Below are 18,918 nucleotides of genomic sequence, written 5' to 3' on the forward strand. Positions count from 1 at the left end.
CCATGATCCTAGGGCTACTTCTGAGTGAGTAAATGGTTAGAAAGGAGATTCTCTTCTTCTTGTTTGTGTCTGCAGTGGATGGGATCTAGTCTCCAGCCACCAGGTCGGGAAGAACTGCATAATAGAAAATCTAGCATACAGAGGAAAAAACTGCAAAAAAAAATGGCAGATACAAGTGATATACGGTACTTTCCAGAAATAGTGTTATTTCTCATGTACACACAATGTACTATTGCTTAATGCAAATCACAGAGCGGACAGAGCTGTGTAGTTCTGGCGCCAACTTTCAGAAACAAAGCTACTGTAGAATCAACTGATCAACACGTGTCCAGGCTTTGGACCCCCCGATCTGATATTGCTGACTTATCCTGTGGATAGTCCATCAATATTAAAATCCTAGAGTCCCCCTTTAATGAGTCAGAGATGCAGAAGGAAAAACTACACAATATTAACCCCTTAGTGACCACTAATACGCCTTTTTACTGACGTAAACAAACGGGGTTTTAGCTAAACAACTGGCTTTAACACTTAGGCTACTGGAGGTTTTTTTGTTTTTGCGTTTTCATTTTTCTTCCCTATTTTCCTTGAGCCATAACTTTGTTATATTTCTGGTTACATAGCTGTATGAGGGCTTATTTTTTGAGGGACAGGATGTACTTTCTAATGCCACCATTATTATGGCATAAAATGTAGTGGGAAGCAGTAAAAAAATTCCAAATGGGGTGGAATTGGAAAAAGAAGCAATTCCTCCAAGGTTTTATGGGTTTTGTTCCCATGGCGTTTTGTTTATGGCAAAACTGACCCATGCGCTTTATTCTCTGGGTCAGTATGATTACAACGATACCCCATATGTATAGGTCCTTTATGTCTAAATAGTGTAAAAATAAATTTTAACTTTGATACATATTTTTTTTTTACATCACCATATTCTGACCCCAATAACTTTTTTATACTTATGTCTACTAAGCTGTTTAGGGGCTCATTTTTTGCGGAACAATCTGTAGTTTTTATTGATACCATTTTGGAGTGTGCGTGACTTTTTGATCACATTTTATTACATTTTGACCCTTTTTTCCGTTACACCATTCGCTGTATTGGAATTTTTTCCCCCTATTTTAATAGTATGGGCATTTTCGGTCGCAGTGATACCCATGATGTTTATATTTATTGTTATTTAGATATTAATTTTTTTATTATACGGAAAGTGGGGTGATTTAAACTTTTTAATTTTTTTATTTTTTATATATTTAACATTTATTTTTATTTTTTTACATTTTTGTGATGATTTTTTAGCTCATATATGAACTTGTAAATTATGTTTTTTAATTTTTAATTTTGTTCTATCAGGGATTTTTAAAATGGCATTTAAACTCAATGTTGCTTATTTCTTATCCTGGCCTGCCATCGGGTGGCCAAAATAAGAATTGCAGCATGAACACTTTCAGCCTCGTCAGTAAGGCTGAAAGTGTTCAGCACAACTACCGATGCCCTAATTCGCCACACGGGGCATCGGTAGGAAGCGCTTCTGGGTTTTTGAGCATTTAGATGCTGTGATCTCACGTGGTCATGGCATCTAAAGCATTTAATTACCATGATTAGCATTATTGACAGTCACGGTAATTAGCCGCAGGTCTCTGCTGTTTGAAACAGCAGAAACTTGCTAGCCATGGCGCCCGCTGCACGTGCCAGTGGGCGCCATGTTCGCACATCGCTCCAGCGCTGTACATGAAGCTAATGCGGCAGCTGGTAGCAAAGGGGTTAGTCAATCATTACATGTACCCAAAATGGTGCATTAAAAACTATAACTTGTCCTGCAAACAATAAGACCTCATACAAGTACATTGATGAAAAAACTAAAAAGTTATAGCTCTTGGAATGCGATTTTTAAAAAATGTGTGTGGTCACTAAGGGGTTAAGAAGGTCCTTTTAATGTTACGGCTGAATGGTGTGTATTTACAGCTTTTGGGGGAAACTACTGATTGGATAGAATGTGCTATCTATGGCATGAGAACATGGATAGAATGTGCTATCTATGACATTAGAATAAAAAAAATGCCACAAGAAAACTAATCTAACGGGGGACAGCACAGATTTCATATGGATTAGGTCTTAATGGAGGTCCAAAAATTCCATCCATGTTAACTTCAGTTACTCCTTGGGGAAGATGAAAGCTTAAACTCTTCAGTTGGGTGGTAAGAAATATAAAGAGCTCCATCCTGGCTAATTGTTCTCCCAAACAAACACGATGGCCTGTAAACAGATGGGATGAATATGATTAATAAAAAGCTAAAATCAACTTCAACAACTTTAATCTAATCACCAGTAACCTTGCTATGGTTAATATGTAAAACAAAACTGTAAAGCTATTGCGAATCAGAAAAAGGAGACAGCAGATAACAGATTTAGGGGACATTTATCAAATCAGATATGTCGGCTTTGTGGTCTAAAAAAGTCGCAACAGATGCCAAATGCAACATTTGGTTAAATTTGTGACATTTGGTGATCACAGTGGTCTATGTTTAACAGCTAAAAATGAGACTAGACCTGGATTATGGGCTCATTTACTATGTACGACTTTTGTAAAAGTTACAAAAAAGTTGCCGTCTACGCCAGACTACCCCCAGGTGTATTTTTACACCTAAAGGTGTAAATCACATTACACTCACACCAGATATACTATTAAGGTGCACCATTTCATAAATTTGGTGTAGGTACACAAAGTGAAGCCAGACTACTGCAAAAATGTCTTCCTTAGGACTCATGTACAGTGAAAATGCACACAATAAGGGGACTGCCATATAGGCTTCTTCGGGCCCTTTATGTATCAAGAAGCAGTACTTATAGGGGGTTGTACCTCTGTACGTACGCGGTTTGCATGCCATTGCCTTTTTTATTATGAAATCAAAAGCTTATATAGGTACTCTAAAGTCCTACTAGCTGTGCATGAGGCCTAAAAACATTAAAACGCTAAAAACACATTAAATTATATAAAAGTAACTAACATTTAGGTAAACTTGTGATAAAGAGAGCCCTGGGTAAAAGTGATCAATATGGTGAGTGCAACCTGTTTAAACCCATATTAACTAGTGATAAGCAGCCGGGGTCATATTCGAATTTGCAATATTTCGCGAATATTTTGTAAAAAATTTGTTGGATATTCACGAATTTGAATATTCGTTATATTCTAAAAAAAAATTACTCGAAAAATCGGCAAGGTAATGATCGCGTTATATGCAAAAATGCGAATTTTCGTAATACAAGTTTTTATCGCAAATTTTTCAAACATGATTCCTCCCTGCTTCTTGCTTGTGGGCCAATGAGTCATTGGCCCACAAGCAACTTAAGAAGGGAGGAATCGTTAATTTCTAACGATAATTTTTTTCCCTTAGTCCTAACACCAGCACAGATGGGGTTAACTGCCCCCCGTGGACTGGTAGGACCGGCGGAATTTTGAATGAGCCCAAAGAATAACCAATGAAAGAACTCCAGCTCCCCTAAAGGGAGGGGTTCGCCCCCCAGCCCACCGTGTCTATAGCAAGAAAGTACTTAGGGCAGGAAAATTTGTGTGTGGCTGTTAGGACTAAGGGAAAACAAATTATCGTTAGAAATTAACGATTCCCTTACGTCCTACCAGCAACACAGATGGGGAGATAGCAAGAAGAATCCCCTAGGGAGGGTCCTCATGCCTGGCAGAAGTAAGAACTGTCTGCCCAAAGGCCGAAAACTCTGCTACCTTAGCAACTAATCTATAATGAGAGATGAAGGTTGATTCAGAGCTCCAGGAAGCCGCCTTACAGATCAACTCTAGGGGGAGAAGACTTCTCTCCGTGACAGAGGTAGCTACGGCCCTAGTAGAATGGGCCCTCATAAACTCCGGAGGATCTAAGGATTGGGAGGTGAAAGCTTCCCTAATGGCTTCCTTGACCCAGCGACTAATAGTAGTTTTAGACGCCTTACGGCCTTTAGACTTACCGGCAAACAGGATGAAGAGGTTCTCATCTATCCTGCATAGTAAAACAGTCTCCAATTCCCAGAGAGGGAGAGAAAACTCGCCAGTCCACCTGTCCAAAGGACAGAAAAAAACACGGTGGGCTGGGGGGCGAACCCCTCCCTTTAGGGGAGCTGAAGTTCTTTCATTGGTTATTCTTTGGGCTCATTAAAAATTCCGCCGGTCCTACCAGTCCACGGGGGCAGTTAACCCCATCTGTGCTGCTGGTAGGACGTAAGGGAGCAATTTAGCTAATATAGTGCTATAATCTTTTTTTTTTAATAGTTGTCATTTTTTTTCCAACTTCAGATGAGAAAAAAATGACAACTATTAGACAAAGATTATAGCACTATATTAGCTAAATTGCTCTATATTTGATTTTTGTTTTTTTATATATTCGCTATATTGCTATATATTCTTGTTTTAGAATATTATGAATATTCGAAAAACGAATATATTCGATATATTGCTATATATTTGTTTTTTAGAATATTCAGCATTTTTCCCATCTAAAGTCATGATTCCTCCCTGCTTAAGTTGCTTTTGGGCCAATGACTCATTGGCCCACAAGCAAGAAGCAGGGAGGAATTATGTTTTTACTCGGCAATTGAAAATTCGCATTACGAAAATTCGCAATCAACACTACTCCTAAAGTCAAAGATACTGCAGCCTTCTCATTGGCCCACAAGCTAGAAGCAGGGAGGGATCATGTGTACTGATTTAAAAAAAATCTCGAATATTCGAAATTACGAATATATATCGCTATATTCTAAATATTCGCAAGTTCTCAAAGTGCCTATATTCGCAAATAAAATTAGCAATTTGAATATTCGTGATCAACACTAATATTAACCAACAATTAGAACATAATCAGTTCTAGCTTGCATCATTGTATCATGCAGAGTAGTCTTCTTATTTTGGAAACTATGTCCCATAGACTTCTAATTATAAGACAGTATTATGTTACCTATAGAAAATGGTAGGAATGCTTCATTGCCCTGAAAATTGCCATCTTCATCCAAAAAGTTTGATGGATTAAACGTTTCTGGGAATTTCCACTGTTTGGGATCCATGTGAACAGAGTCCAGGTTAGCTATAATTATAGTTCCCTAAGGGAATGGGAATCATTGCACATGTTAAAGACGTAGACAAATATAGACAAATATTGTATTGTTCTATAAAGGGGTTGTTCCAGGTACAGAGCTGAACCCGGACATATCTCTATTTTCACCCCTCCGGCCCCTCTGACATAAGCATCGCAGTATTTCATGCTCCTATGCTCCCACCCTTGTCCTGCTCATGTCAGTGGGGCTGAGTGGGTGAAAGTTGGGATATGTCCAGGTTCAGCTCTGAACTCAATCTCTTTAAGTTTAACATAAACATCAATTACCTCTAAAGTCTCTGTTTCCTCTTTTGTCGGTTTGCTAAACACTTTAACATTTTTTTATGTAAGTGCTACATTTCTTCCTATAGGAGTCACTCATCACCCATGTTTCCCAGAGTGTCACTAAATAACTTTATAACTGTATGTATATTGCATGACATTACAAGTACCAACCCAGTTAAGTTCTTTCAAGCTGCAAACATTGCTGTGAACTACAAACTACTAATATCTGTGGTACCACAAGAACCAGTAGGCCTGAAGTGGAATGAACGGACCACCACAAAACTTACAGCAACCCTACAGAGACAAAACATTGAACACCAGGAGGATTGTGAACTATACAGCAACGGCGGCAGTGCTGGGCATGCACTATAGCGATATCGGAACACAGCGAACAATACGCAGACCATCAGATCTACCGCAGTCATGTGCTGCTATTCCTGTCTGGTTATGTGACCAAGGTCCAGTAAATACTAAAACATTATTAACACACTGCTGGGTTGTTTCTTACTGTCTATCTGTTGCTATCTGTTTGCGGTCAGTGAATTGCAGATCTGCAAAACACGGATGCTGCCTGTGTGCGTTCTGCAATTTGCGGAACGGAAGGGGTGGCCCGTTATAGAAATGCCTGTTCTTGTCCGCGGACAAGAATAGGACCTGCTCTATATTTTTTGTGGGGCCGCGGAATGGAACTACGGATGCGGACAGCACACGGGGTGCTGTCCGCATCTTTTGTGGCCCCATTGAAATGAATAGGTCCGTACCTGTTCCACAAAATTGGGGAACAGATGCGGACCCATTCATACGGTCATGTCAATAAGCCCTTATGCTCTGAATCCTTGACAAATCTTCTGCCACTTGTAGTTAAAAATGCCAAATCTTTATTTCAAGCGCGTAAAAAATGTGGCTTGAGGGCATGAGGAAGGATAATATGTTTCATCCGAAACGCTTAGCTTTTTAATGTTATTTTGCATTGCATGATGATGTTTTTATGCACTTGAAATAAAGATTTGGGGACACATTTATTAAGACTGGTGTTTTAGACGCTGGTCTTAATAAAGACCCATATTTCGCGCCGGCCTCTCCATAACTTCGGCGCATCCAGCACCAGTTCCAAAAGTAAGACAGCTTTCTAGCTGTCTTACATTTAGACCATTTTCTACACCTAAAACAGGAATAGATAATGGTAAATGAGAGGGGTCCACTGGCCCGCATCCCATGCCGGACAGAAAAACGCTGCTTGAAGCATTTTTCTGTCCGCAATGGGGACACAACCAAATGGAACGGAATTCATTCCGGTGTACTCCATTTCGTTCAGTTCAGTTTTGACAATGAATGAGGTAAAAACGGCCATATAGCCATTGCCTGGAGTGTTTTGACTTTTTATTTCTTTATTATTTAGCTCTATGGCTAAAGCAATGTCATATCATATTTTTGGAAGTCTGAGCCACTGCTTAAACGTGATCGCGCCAACGCAATCAAATGTTCGCAAACCGCAAGTTTGCAGCGGGCCCCATTCAATTTAATAGCAGGCGAACCTGAAAAACCTTCAGCTCATATTTGCAGCCACCAAATACTTACTAGAAGTGCACAAATATTCCCACAACATGGACACTGACATACTAGAGGCAGTGCCATCTTAAGAGCATTATAGGCCCCCGGGCAATACAGTGCACTGGGGCCCTGTCTACACAATCACGCACTAGAATAAAAATGCAAATTATCAATAAGGCGATATTTATTGGTACTTTCAACAAAATCACGCCACTCCAACATTAATACCCACCAGCACCAGCAGTACCCACACCAGCATTACCCACCAGCACCAGAGTGTGTGTACATTTATATATATATCTATATTTATTTCGTTTTTTTAGTTGTATGATTAAAGTGGATGTAAACCCCCAAGTATGCAGTATAGCACCCTATAGTATACAGCACCACACAGTATGCAGTATAGCACCCTATAGTATACAGCACCACACAGTATGCAGTATAGCACCCTATAGTATACAGCACCACACAGTATGCAGTATAGCACCCTATAGTATACAGCACCACACAGTATGCAGTATAGCACCCTATAGTATACAGCACCACACAGTATGCAGTATAGCACCCTATAGTATACAGCACCACACAGTATGCAGTATAGCACCCTATAGTATACAGCACCACACAGTATGCAGTATAGCACCCTATAGTATACAGCACCACACAGTATGCAGTATAGCACCCTATAGTATACAGCACCACACAGTATGCAGTATAGCACCCTATAGTATACAGCACCACACAGTATGCAGTATAGCACCCTATAGTATACAGCACCACACAGTATGCAGTTTAGCACCCCACACTATACAGTACCCCACAGTATATAGTAGAGCAGTATAGACCCCCACACTATACAGCACCTCACTGTATACAGCACCCCAAACTATACACGATACAGCCCCCCACACTATACAGTACAGCACTCTACACTATACCGCACCCACAGTATACAGCCCCCCACACTATACAGTACAGCAGTATAGCACTCCCCCCACTATACAGCCCCCCCCCCACACTATACAGGCCCCCCACACTATACAGGCCCCCCACACTATACAGGCCCCCCACACTATACAGCCCACCACACAGTATACAGGCCACCCCCCCCCCCACACACAGTATACAGCCCACCACACAATATACAGCCCATTACACAATATATAGCCCACCACACAATATACAGCCCACCACACAGTATACAGGCCCCCACACAGTATACAGCCCCCCACACAGTACACAGCACCCCACTATACAGTAGTTTACAGTATATTAAAATAACAACCCCATGTCACCTTTTTCTGATGTAATCTTTACACAGAAAAGCTCCACAGTTAACTTCTGCAACACTCCTGATAGGACCTGTGATGACTTCATAGTCATGTGACCAGTAATTGCTAGGTTACTGGTCACATGGTAATGATGTCATTAAGGTCCTAGATCAAAACTCATTAAGGTCCTAGAATTAAGATCATTAACACAGTACGATCATGATGCCTGTGTAGCCGACAGCCTGACACCCGGGGCAGTAGCTAGCAGGGCTCAAGAGGCAGCTGCCTTGGGCCCCCCCAGGAGCAACTGGGCCCAGGGCAGCTGCCCCTTTTGCCCCTTGGTAAAGACGGCCCTGGCGGCAACGCTGCTAAATGACGGTTGGGAAGTTGGCTGGTGGGTTCACTGGGCAGGCGGGCCCCCAGGCAAGTGGGGCCCCCGGGCAACTGCCCAGCGTGCCCATTCGAAAAGACGGCCCTGACTAGAGGGGGATCAATGACAAACATTCCAACAAAAAATATGTATCTTAATCAGGGGACGTTTGTACGCGTCTTAAAGGGAAATTCTCTGAATTGAAAATATTTATTTTAGGCCACGGGAGTATGGGCCTTAAAAATTAGGCATTCACCTGACATAAAATAAATTCTGATTATGTGGCTCGAAGTACATTATGCGGTCAATGGATAAAATTTTACTGTAGGCCACTGGACTACAGGCCCCAAACATTAGGCATTAACCGGATCGAAAAGATCAAGTGATTATGTGGCCGGAGGTATATTACACGGTCAATTGATATCAATTTTACTGCAGGCCAGTACAAATATAGGGTCAAATACATATGTTTAAAAGAACTAAAAATATAAAATTGGATTAAAAACATGGCTAACGATATCCCCCCTCTTGAAAAAACCCTAATGATAATAGTTGAAATTCGATAACACGTGGTCGTCACTGGTGTTGAATTCCTCAGAGGCCCCAACAATTATTCATTCACAGTACAGAAAAGAACAACTAAGTATGTGGCTGAAGGTAGATTACACGGTCATTGGATATCAATTTTACAGCAGGCCAGTGGACTACAGGCCCCAAAAATTATGCATTCAGCGGACAGAAAAGAACAAGTGATTATGTGGCTGGAGGTAGATTACACGGTCATTGGATATCAATTTTACAGCAGGCCAGTGGACTACAGGCCCCAAAAACTATGCATTCAGCGGACAGAAAAGAACAAGTGATTATGTGGCTGGAGGTAGATTACACGGTCAGGTCATTGGATATCAATTTTACAGCAGGCCAGTGGACTACAGGCCCCCAAAATTATGCATTCACCATACAGAAAAGAACAAGTAAATATGTGGCTGGAGGTAGATTACATGGTCATTGGATATCAATTTTACAGCAGGCCAGTGGACTACAGGCCCCAAAAATTATGCATTCAGCAGAAAGAAAAGAGCAAGTAAGTATGTGGCTGGAGGTAGATTACATGGTCATTGGATATCAATTTTACAGCAGCCAGTGGACTACAGGCCCCACAAATTATTCATTCACCATACATTAGGCATTCACCAGACAGAAAAGATCAAGTGATTATGTGGCCGGAGGTATATTACACGGTCAATGAATATCAATTTTACTGCAGGCCAGTACAAATACAGGTCAAATGTAAATTTAAAAGAAATAAAAATATAAAATTGGATTAAAAACATGGCTAACGAAATCCCCCCTCTTTAAAAAACTCCTAATGATAATAGTTGAAATTCGATAACACGTGGTCGTCACTGGTGTTGAATTCCTCAGAGGCCCCAACAATTATTCATTCACTGTACAGAAAAGAACAACTAAGTATGTGGCTGGAGGTAGATTACATGGTCATTGGATATCAATTTTACAGCAGGCCAGTGGACTACAGGCCCCAAAAATTTTGCATTCAGCAGAAAGAAAAGAGCAAGTAAGTATGTGGCTGGAGGTAGATTACATGGTCATTGGATATCAATTTTACAGCAGCCAGTGGACTACAGGCCCCACAAATTATTCATTCACCATACAGAAAAGAACAAGTAAATATGTGGCTGGAGGTAGATTACATGGTCATTGGATATCAATTTTACAGCAGGCCAGTGGACTACAGGCCCCAAAAATTATGCATTCAGCGGACAGAAAAGAACAAGTGATTATGTGGCTGGAGGTAGATTACACGGTCATTGGATATCAATTTTACAGCAGGCCAGTGGACTACAGGCCCCAAAAACTATGCATTCAGCGGACAGAAAAGAACAAGTGATTATGTGGCTGGAGGTAGATTACACGGTCATTGGATATCAATTTTACAGCAGGCCAGTGGACTACAGGCCCCAAAAATTATGCATTCAGCAGAAAGAAAAGAGCAAGTAAGTATGTGGCTGGAGGTAGATTACATGGTCATTGGATATCAATTTTACAGCATCCAGTGGACTACAGGCCCCACAAATTATTCATTCACCATACAGAAAAGAACAAGTAAGTATGTGGCTGGAGGTAGATTACACGGTCATTGGATATCAATTTTACTGCAGGCCAGTACAAATACAGGTCAAATACATATGTTTAAAAAAACAAAAAATATAAAATTGGATTAAAATCATGGCTAACGAAATCCCTCCTCTTGAAAAAAACCCTAATGATAATAGTTGAAACACGTGGTCGTCACAGGTGTTAAATTCCTCAGAGGCCCAAAACATTAGGCATTCAACGGATAGAAAAGGTCTTTTATGCCTCATTATTTACATAAGACAGGGACCAATATTATTTCTTGGTGTTGTAGGATATGTATGGTCTGGCATGAGGAAATTCAATTAAACGTGGTCGTCACAGGTGTTGAATTCCTCCGCGATCCATGCCTCATTCTTTTTTAGAAATGTGAGGTAGTCCACACTGTCGTGAGCTAGGCGAGTGCGCTTATCGGCCACAATCCCCCCTGCTGTGCTGAACGTCCTTTCGGACAGGACACTGGACGAGGGCCAAGCCAACAGTTCCATGGCAAATTGTTCCAGCTCTGGCCACAGGTCAAGCCTGCACACCCAGTAGTCCAGGGGTTCCTTGCTTCTCAGAGCGTCCACATCGGCTGTTAACCCGATGTAGTCGGACACCTGTTGGTCTAGGCGTTCCCCGAGGCTGGGTCCGGAGGGCGGCTGTCGATGGATTGGCTGCAAGAATGATCTCATTCCCGAAAGTGACCAACCATTCTTAAAACCACCCTCTTCTTGCATGCGCTGTTAGATTGGTACCCGCAACAGTTTCTCTGTGGGTCAAAATTCCTCTGCCAGCACCCGCAAAAGCAGAATGCAGCATTTCTCGAAGCAATGTCTGAAAGTGCTGCATTCTGACAGCCCTCTGTGACGCTGGTAACATGTCCGCCAATTTATTTTTGTACCAGGGGTCTAAGTACGTTGCCACCCAGTACTGGTCCTTGCCCTTTATGCTTTTTATACGGGGGTCCCTCTTCGAACACTGGAGCATGAAGGCCCCAATTTTCACTAAACTGGAAGTGGTGAAGTGGCCTGGCTCCTGCTCATCGTCCAGGATAATGTCTTCCTCGGTCTCCTCCCCCCAGCCACGGACAACACCAGGGATTCCAGAAAAGTTTAAAGCATGCTCTTCTTGCTCCTCCTCCTCTTCCGCCCGACGCCATCCTCCTCTGACTCCTCTTCAGACTCCTGTTGTCTTGTCTCAGATGGAGTAGCCCCCCCTGGGAATTCATCCAGCATTGCGACTTGACTTGATGGCGCCCTGGCTGCGACTGACTAGTTTGGTGATCTTATCAAATGGCCGCAGAAGTCTGCAAAAAAACCAAGCTCCCAGAACCTGTCCTGCCGCAGAGTTCATACAGGCAGTCGTTAACTGCACGTTTCTGCTGGAGCAGCCTATCAAGCATATACAAGGTGGAGTTCGATCGCGTCGGGCAGTCACAAATCAGACGTCTGAAGGGCAAATGGTGTCGTCGCTGAATGTCAGCAAGGCGAGCCATGGCCGTGTAAGATCTTCTAAAATGGCCAGAGATTTTCCTGGCCTGCCGCAAGACGTCCTGGACCCCGGGGTATTTTGCAACGAATCGCTGCACGACTAAGTTCAGGACGTGTGCCATGCATGGCACAAGTGTCATTTTGCCCTGTTTCAGCGCGCTCAGCAGATTGGAACCGTTGTTGCACACCACTTTACCAACTGTCAAATTGAGCGGGGTTAGCCACTGCTGAAAGGAGTGCAGGACCTGTGTGGCTCTTGGCTTCCAGGCACAGCAGCCGCAGCACAGCATGGCAACGTCTCACCTGGCATAGGTTCTGAGGAGCTTGAGGGGCGCAGCGGAAGAGGAGGTAGCAGTGGAAAAGGAAGAGTCAGCCGAAGAGGAGACGGAGGATGGAGTAGGAGGAGGAGAAGAAGAGGTATGCCTGCATGCAATCCGTGGCGGTAACACCAAATCCACACAGGTGCCGTGGGTTGCATGGTTGACGGCCGTCAGAAGGTTCACCCAGTGGGCAGTAAAAATTATGTACCTTCCTTGCCGGTGTTTGCTAGACCACGTGTCTGTGGTCAGATGTATCTTGGCACCAACACTGTGCCAGAGATACATTCACTTTCCACTGAACGTGGCCATATAGCTCCAGAATGCCCTTCTGGGAGAAATATTTCCTTCCGGGGACCTTCCATTGCGATGTGCCAATGGCCACAAATTTTCTAAAGGCCTCTGAGTCCACCAGTTTATATGGCAGTAGTTGCCGGGCTAGCAGTTCCGACAAGCTGGCAGTCAGCTGTTGGGCAAGAGGGTTTTCCGGCATCATCATCTTTTTACGCTCGAACATTTGGGCCACGGAAGCCTGTCTTTTGCCAGATGAACACGATGACAGCACGGTGGAAGGTGGAGTGGAGGACAAATGGGAGGAGAGAGGAGAAGGAGAAGAGGCAGGACGTGGAGCGCCGGTAGTGTGGCTTTGTGGGTTCTGACAGTGTTGCTCCCACTGGGCTCGGTGATGGGAGGCCAGGTGCCTTCTTAAAGCGGTCGTCCCTAGGTGAGTGTTGGGTTTACCGCAACTTATGTGTTGACAGCACAGGCTGCAGATGGCAGCACTGTTGTCAGCAGTGGACACGTTAAAAAAAGCCCACACTGCGGAGCCATGTGTCAGCGTCCTGGGAGCGCCAGATGTGACTGTGCATGGTGGATGGCTCGTTCCAGATCATTAGCAGTCTGCTTTTTGCCTCCTGTGCACTACAAGTTCTGAATGCTTCTCCTCCTTCTCTTCCCTATCTGCTGCTCCGTCTCTCCCTCTGAACTACCCTCCTTTTCCTCTCTTGTGGGCACCCACATGACGTCCATCGACACATCATCATCGTCACCTTCATCACCACTGACATTAGAGATCTCAGAGTAGGCAGCAACAGCGGGGACCACCCTCCTTGGGCTGATCTGGGTACTGTTGTCAGACTGCTGGGTAGCGACCGTTTATATCGCCTCCTCATGATCCGATGCCAAGAATGGCAGCGTATCGGTAAGGTCTTGGAATGGATGGGAAAATAATTCTGATTTGAGCGGAAGGGATATGGTTGTGGTGGTGGTGTCTTTGGGGGTGCACACAGAAGAGAGTGAGGAGGGTGCAGATAGAGAGGATGAGGAGGGTACAGAAACGGAAGGCTGAGTAAGCCACTCAACCAACTCTGGTGCGTCCTTTGACGTAATCGCACGCACCTTCTCCAACTTTCCACTTAGGCTCCGGCCTGGTGCACCTGCCCGACCCCTACCACTCCTGCAGAATGGCCTGCCTCTTCCTCTGCCTGTCATTTTCAAAATGACCCTGTGACAAAAGTCCCTATAGAAGAAGGTATATCACACCCCTGTCTCAGTTTTGTGGGGGGGCAACTGGTAAGTCACACTAGTACAAATTATTTGTTCCAATAGCGTTTGGCACTCTGTGTGGCTGTAGTATCGCAGCAGAACTGCACACAACTGCTGCACAATACAGTTGCACTATAATATACTTTCTATGTTAGAAAGTATATTATAGCAGGGGCGTAGCTATAGGGGGTGCAGAGGTAGCAGTCGCTACCGGGCCTAGGAGCCTGAGGGGGCCCAAAGACCCTTGTGATGCATAAGATGACAACAGTATTATAGAAAGTGCATGCTGGTCAAGTTACACCTCTGGCTTTAGGGAAGGGGTTAGGTCAAAAATTTGGCATGGGGGGGGGGGGTGCCATTTAAATTTTTGCCTCAGGGAGCATGAAGACCATGTGCTTTCCTGTCCCTGGCCACAAAGCATTGAGGGAAGGGGGGCCCAAGCTGAACTCTTGCACCAGGGCCCATGAGTCTTTAGCTACGCCCCTGATTATAAGTATATTAATCCCTTCAGTATATCACACCTTTCGATAGCACACCTATACCAGTCCTTAAAAGGACTTTTGTGGCCCTATTAGCTAGCGATTTGTGTCCCAACAGTCTGTTCCTGCTCCACACAGCAACCTCTCCCTACACTGGCAAAACACTGAATGTAAAATGGTGGCAAGATCAGGTTTATTTATAAGGTAGGGGGTATGTCCATGTGCTGAAATGTCTCAATTGGCTGTCCTGTACCACCTGGTGCATGTATCATGGGTCAAAGTTCTTCACAATGTAAAAGAATATGGCGCTGCCGGGCGAACCGCAAGGCAATCTCTACTTACAATATTATTTTTTTTTACCACTGCTGAAATAGGCATATACAATACTGGATTTACTAATAAGAGGCTGTATGCACAGTTTGTCTGATGTCTTAGGCTCCACCCTTAAATAATGCCATATGTACACATGTCTGGCCGGAAAATGTTTGCCCGTTCTTAATTTACATATGACCACATATTGTTCAGTGTATTAGTATATATATTGCCCCTTTAGTGGTTGTCTTTCCCCCATAGTCACCTATAGGCACAGGCCAACTGTGCCCATAGGTAAATTCACGCCTAGGTATTAGATAATCAAAAAAATAGCTATCCCTGCAGTCGACAGGCAGTAAGGAGTTTAAGTCTAATTAACCTCTTTGTTGCCCTTTCACTTTTTTCACCATTATTACAATGTCCATGTAATTACCTTTTTGATTAAATAACCATGAAATTCAATATCTTCTGTACATTGCCTAGGTAGGCCCATAGGAGCCACAGTAGAAAATCTCTGTATTTCATGGATTACAGCATTGGTGTACGGCAAACTCAATCGGTCTTCATATTGTAGATTTTCAGTGCTTTGTACAAATGCATCGAGTTCTTTCTGGACTTTTACTATAAAACAAAATGGTAGAATTTGAGCTATCAAAATAACTAATTCCATTTGTCAGTACACTCTTAAATATTCTATATACAGTACTTTAATCCAAAAAGGTAACTTTTTACAAATTTCTCTCATCATTCTTGTGGTTCTTTAAAAAAAAAATCTTTAATATTAACATCAAATATTAACCTCTTGTCAACCTGCCTTTTAAGGGCCAGTTCACACCCCAAGTTTTTTGGCGCTGACTTTGGAGTTTCCACCTCAAAATCAAATCCCAAAAATGCCTCAAAATAACCTTCCATTCATTTCAATGAGAAGCAGCAGTTCCATGTGGAAAAAAGAAGCAACATGCCCTATCTTAGGGCATACTTTGTGCTGAATCTCTCATTGAAATGAATGGGAAGCATCAAAAACAGCTCTGTACATGTCCATGCATTTTTGTGCGTTTTCTATGAGGTTTTTGGGGCGGATCCACTCCAAAAACTACAAGCTGAAAATGCAGTTTTCTATTGAAGTAAACACTCATTAGTTGAAAATAAAAGTAAAAACGCATACAAAACTGTTGCATCTTGTAGGTGTAGTTTCAACATGTGTTATGTGAATATACAGTGAGCCCCAGTGGAGCCGGTGCAAAGGATGGAAATGGAAGTGTCCCTGATAAAGTGTTGTGTCATACTGTACTCCCTCAGACTTTTGCTTCCTGGGGATCAGTGCAGTGGAAATGCAATACTGAAGATTGAGGCCAGAACCAAGCTTCTTTCACACGTCAGTGTTTTGGTCAGTGATTTCCATCAGTAATTGTGAGCCAACACCAGGACTGGAGTATTCACAGACATAGGGGGTCATTTATTAAGCTGAAATACGACTATAATAGGTGTATTTAAGGCGCAGATTGCGACTTCTCCTCAATAACGCCAGGTCTACAAAAGTGGATGGGGAAGGGGACGGGCCAGCAGGCCCACCTCATTTACCTTTTTCGACACTTGTATCAGGCATATAAAAAGGTCTAAATATAAGACAGCTAGGAAGCTCTCTTACATTTAGAACTGGTGGAGGATCTGCCGAACTTATAAAGAGGCCAGTGCCTCTTCATAACTCCGGCGGATCCAACTCCAGATTAGAGGTTTATTAAGACCGGCATCTAAAACGCCAGTCTTAATAAATGATCCCCATAAGGTATAGGGTAAAGATCTGCACCTGTTCTGTGTTTAGAGCCGCACCTGGTTTTGGCTCAAAATCAGTGATGGAAAATATTGACCGAACACTGACGTGTGAATGAGTCAATGAACATATACACTCACCTAAAGAATTATTAGGAACACCTGTTCTATTTCTCATTAATGCGATTATCTAGTCAACCAATCACATGGCAGTTGCTTCAATGCATGTAGGGTTGTGGTCCTGGTCAAGACAATCTCCTGAACTCCAAACTAAATGTCATAATGGGAAAGAAAGGTGATTTAAGCAATTTTGAGCATGGCATGGTTGTTTGTGCCAAACGGGCCTGTCTGAGTATTTCACAATCTGCTCAGTTACTGGGATTTTCACGCACAACCATTTCTAGGGTTTACAAAGAATGGTGTGAAAAGGGAAAAACATCCAGTATGCGGCAGTCCTGTGGGCGAAAATGCCTTGGTGATGCTAGAGGTCAGAGGAGAATGGGCCGACTGATTCAAGCTGATAGAAGAGCAACGTTGACTGAAATAACCACTCGTTACAACCGAGGGATACAGCAAAGCATTTGTGAAGCCACAACACGCACAACCTTGAGGCGGATGGGCTACAACAGCAGAAGACCCCACCGGGTACCACTCATCTTCACTACAAATAGGAAAAAGAGGCTACAATTTGCACGAGCTCACCAAAATTGGACTGTTGAAGACTGGAAAAATGGTTTCTTGAACATGACAATGAGTTCACTGTACTAAAATGGCCCCCACAGTCACCAGATCTCAACCCAATAGAGCATCTTTGGGATGTGGTGGAACAGGAGCTTTGTGCCCTGGATGTGCATCCCTCAAATCTCCATCAACTGCAAGATGCTATCCTATCAATATGGGCCAACATTTCTAAAGAATGCTATCAGCACCTTGTTGAATCAATGCCACGTAGAATTAAGGCAGTTCTGAAGGCAAAAGGGGGTCCAACACCGTATTAGTATGGTGTTCCTAATAATTCTTTAGGTCAGTGTAAATGTCTCTTTTACTAGGTGAAACATAAAACTTCAAATAAATTAATCAGCAGCAATTTCCAAGTGCAATTTTCTCTCTGGCAATACTAAGCATATGGAGGCAGGTTGGATGACTGCAGTTTAGCACTATGCTGTACTGACCAGGAGCAGGTGGTAGCAGTCGCTAACGGTCCCAAGAGCCTGAGGGGGCCAAAGACCCTTGTGCCGCATAAGAAAACACCAGTATTATAGAAAGTGCATGCTGGTCAAGTTACAACTCTGGCTGGAGGGAAGGGGTTAGGTCAAGAATTTGGCATGGGAGGGAGTACCGTTTTTGTCTCATGCAGCACGAAGGCTATGTGCTTCCCTGGCCACAAAGCACTGAGTGAAGGGGGGCACAAGATGAAGTCTTGTGCAGCGGGTGCCTCCCCATAGGGCCCTCTATAATGCGACCCACGTGTAGGAATGCCGAGTGGTATAGTGCGGCCTAAAATGTCCCTTTATGTGTGTCACGGTGCTCCTACCTAGATATGGCTGGACCCCAGGCTTTGGCTCCGAAGCAATAAATAGGAGGAATAATTGAGGGATTTGAAAGAAATAACTTGAGTCCATACCTTGTATAAAGTTGAACAGCAGCTTTACTTGAATAAACGTTCATCAAAATGGTTTACAGGCTTTGTCTTAGTCCCAGAAGGCTTTAGCATTAAACTGGCAGGCTTGCTCAATGACTCTGCTTGCTTTCTATCTTTCTCTGCTTTACTGAGAGGCTTGCTTAATATTCTGTTTCTTCTGTATGCTGCACTTCTCTTTATTCTCTGACTCTAAGGTATACCAGGGATAGGGCTGTTGCGGGTATCGAAATTTTGTCCCGTATCGATACTGTCGATGCTGTCAGTGCGCTCATGTTCCCTCAGCAGCACAGGGGAGAAGGAAGCAGTCTCTCCCTCCCCCTGTGCCGCGCTGCCAATAAAGAGGGAGGGACGGGCGCACTGCGCCACCAATGATAGGAGGACCTTTCATGGGTCTGGACTTTGTTAAGTTAGTAGGCTACATAGAGCGGCGCCCAGGGATCTCCCTGCACTTACTATTATTCATGGGCACCGCTCCGTTCGCCCACTGTTCCCCCATTACCGTCTCCTGCTTCGTATGCTTATTAATACTATCGGAGCAATGGGGAGGAGACATCAGCTTCTCACCTGGGCGTTCCTTCTCCCTGCTGTAGTGCTGTCCAATCGCAGCGCAGAACGTCACAGCCAGGGAAAAGGAACGCCCAGGAGAGAAGCTGATGTCTC

General features: G+C 43.5%; 1 protein-coding gene across 1 annotated transcript in view; it reads right to left on the reverse strand.

Annotated features, from left to right (window-relative positions):
• Nucleotides 1–1,816: 1,816 nt before the first annotated feature.
• LOC120998035 (cytochrome P450 2J5-like) overlaps nt 1,817–18,918 on the reverse strand; it is a 270,926-nt gene continuing 253,824 nt past the window's right edge. Inside the window, exons 8-10 of the mRNA XM_040428475.1 lie at nt 15,280–15,467; nt 4,956–5,097; nt 1,817–2,250 (exon numbers count right to left, since the gene is read on the reverse strand). Coding sequence (XP_040284409.1) covers nt 2,072–2,250; nt 4,956–5,097; nt 15,280–15,467 — 509 coding nt within the window. The 3' untranslated portion in view covers nt 1,817–2,071. The remainder of the gene's footprint in view (nt 2,251–4,955; nt 5,098–15,279; nt 15,468–18,918) is intronic.

The sequence above is a fragment of the Bufo bufo genome, chromosome 4, assembly GCF_905171765.1.
Source record: "Bufo bufo chromosome 4, aBufBuf1.1, whole genome shotgun sequence".
Taxonomy (NCBI): Eukaryota; Metazoa; Chordata; class Amphibia; order Anura; family Bufonidae; genus Bufo; species Bufo bufo.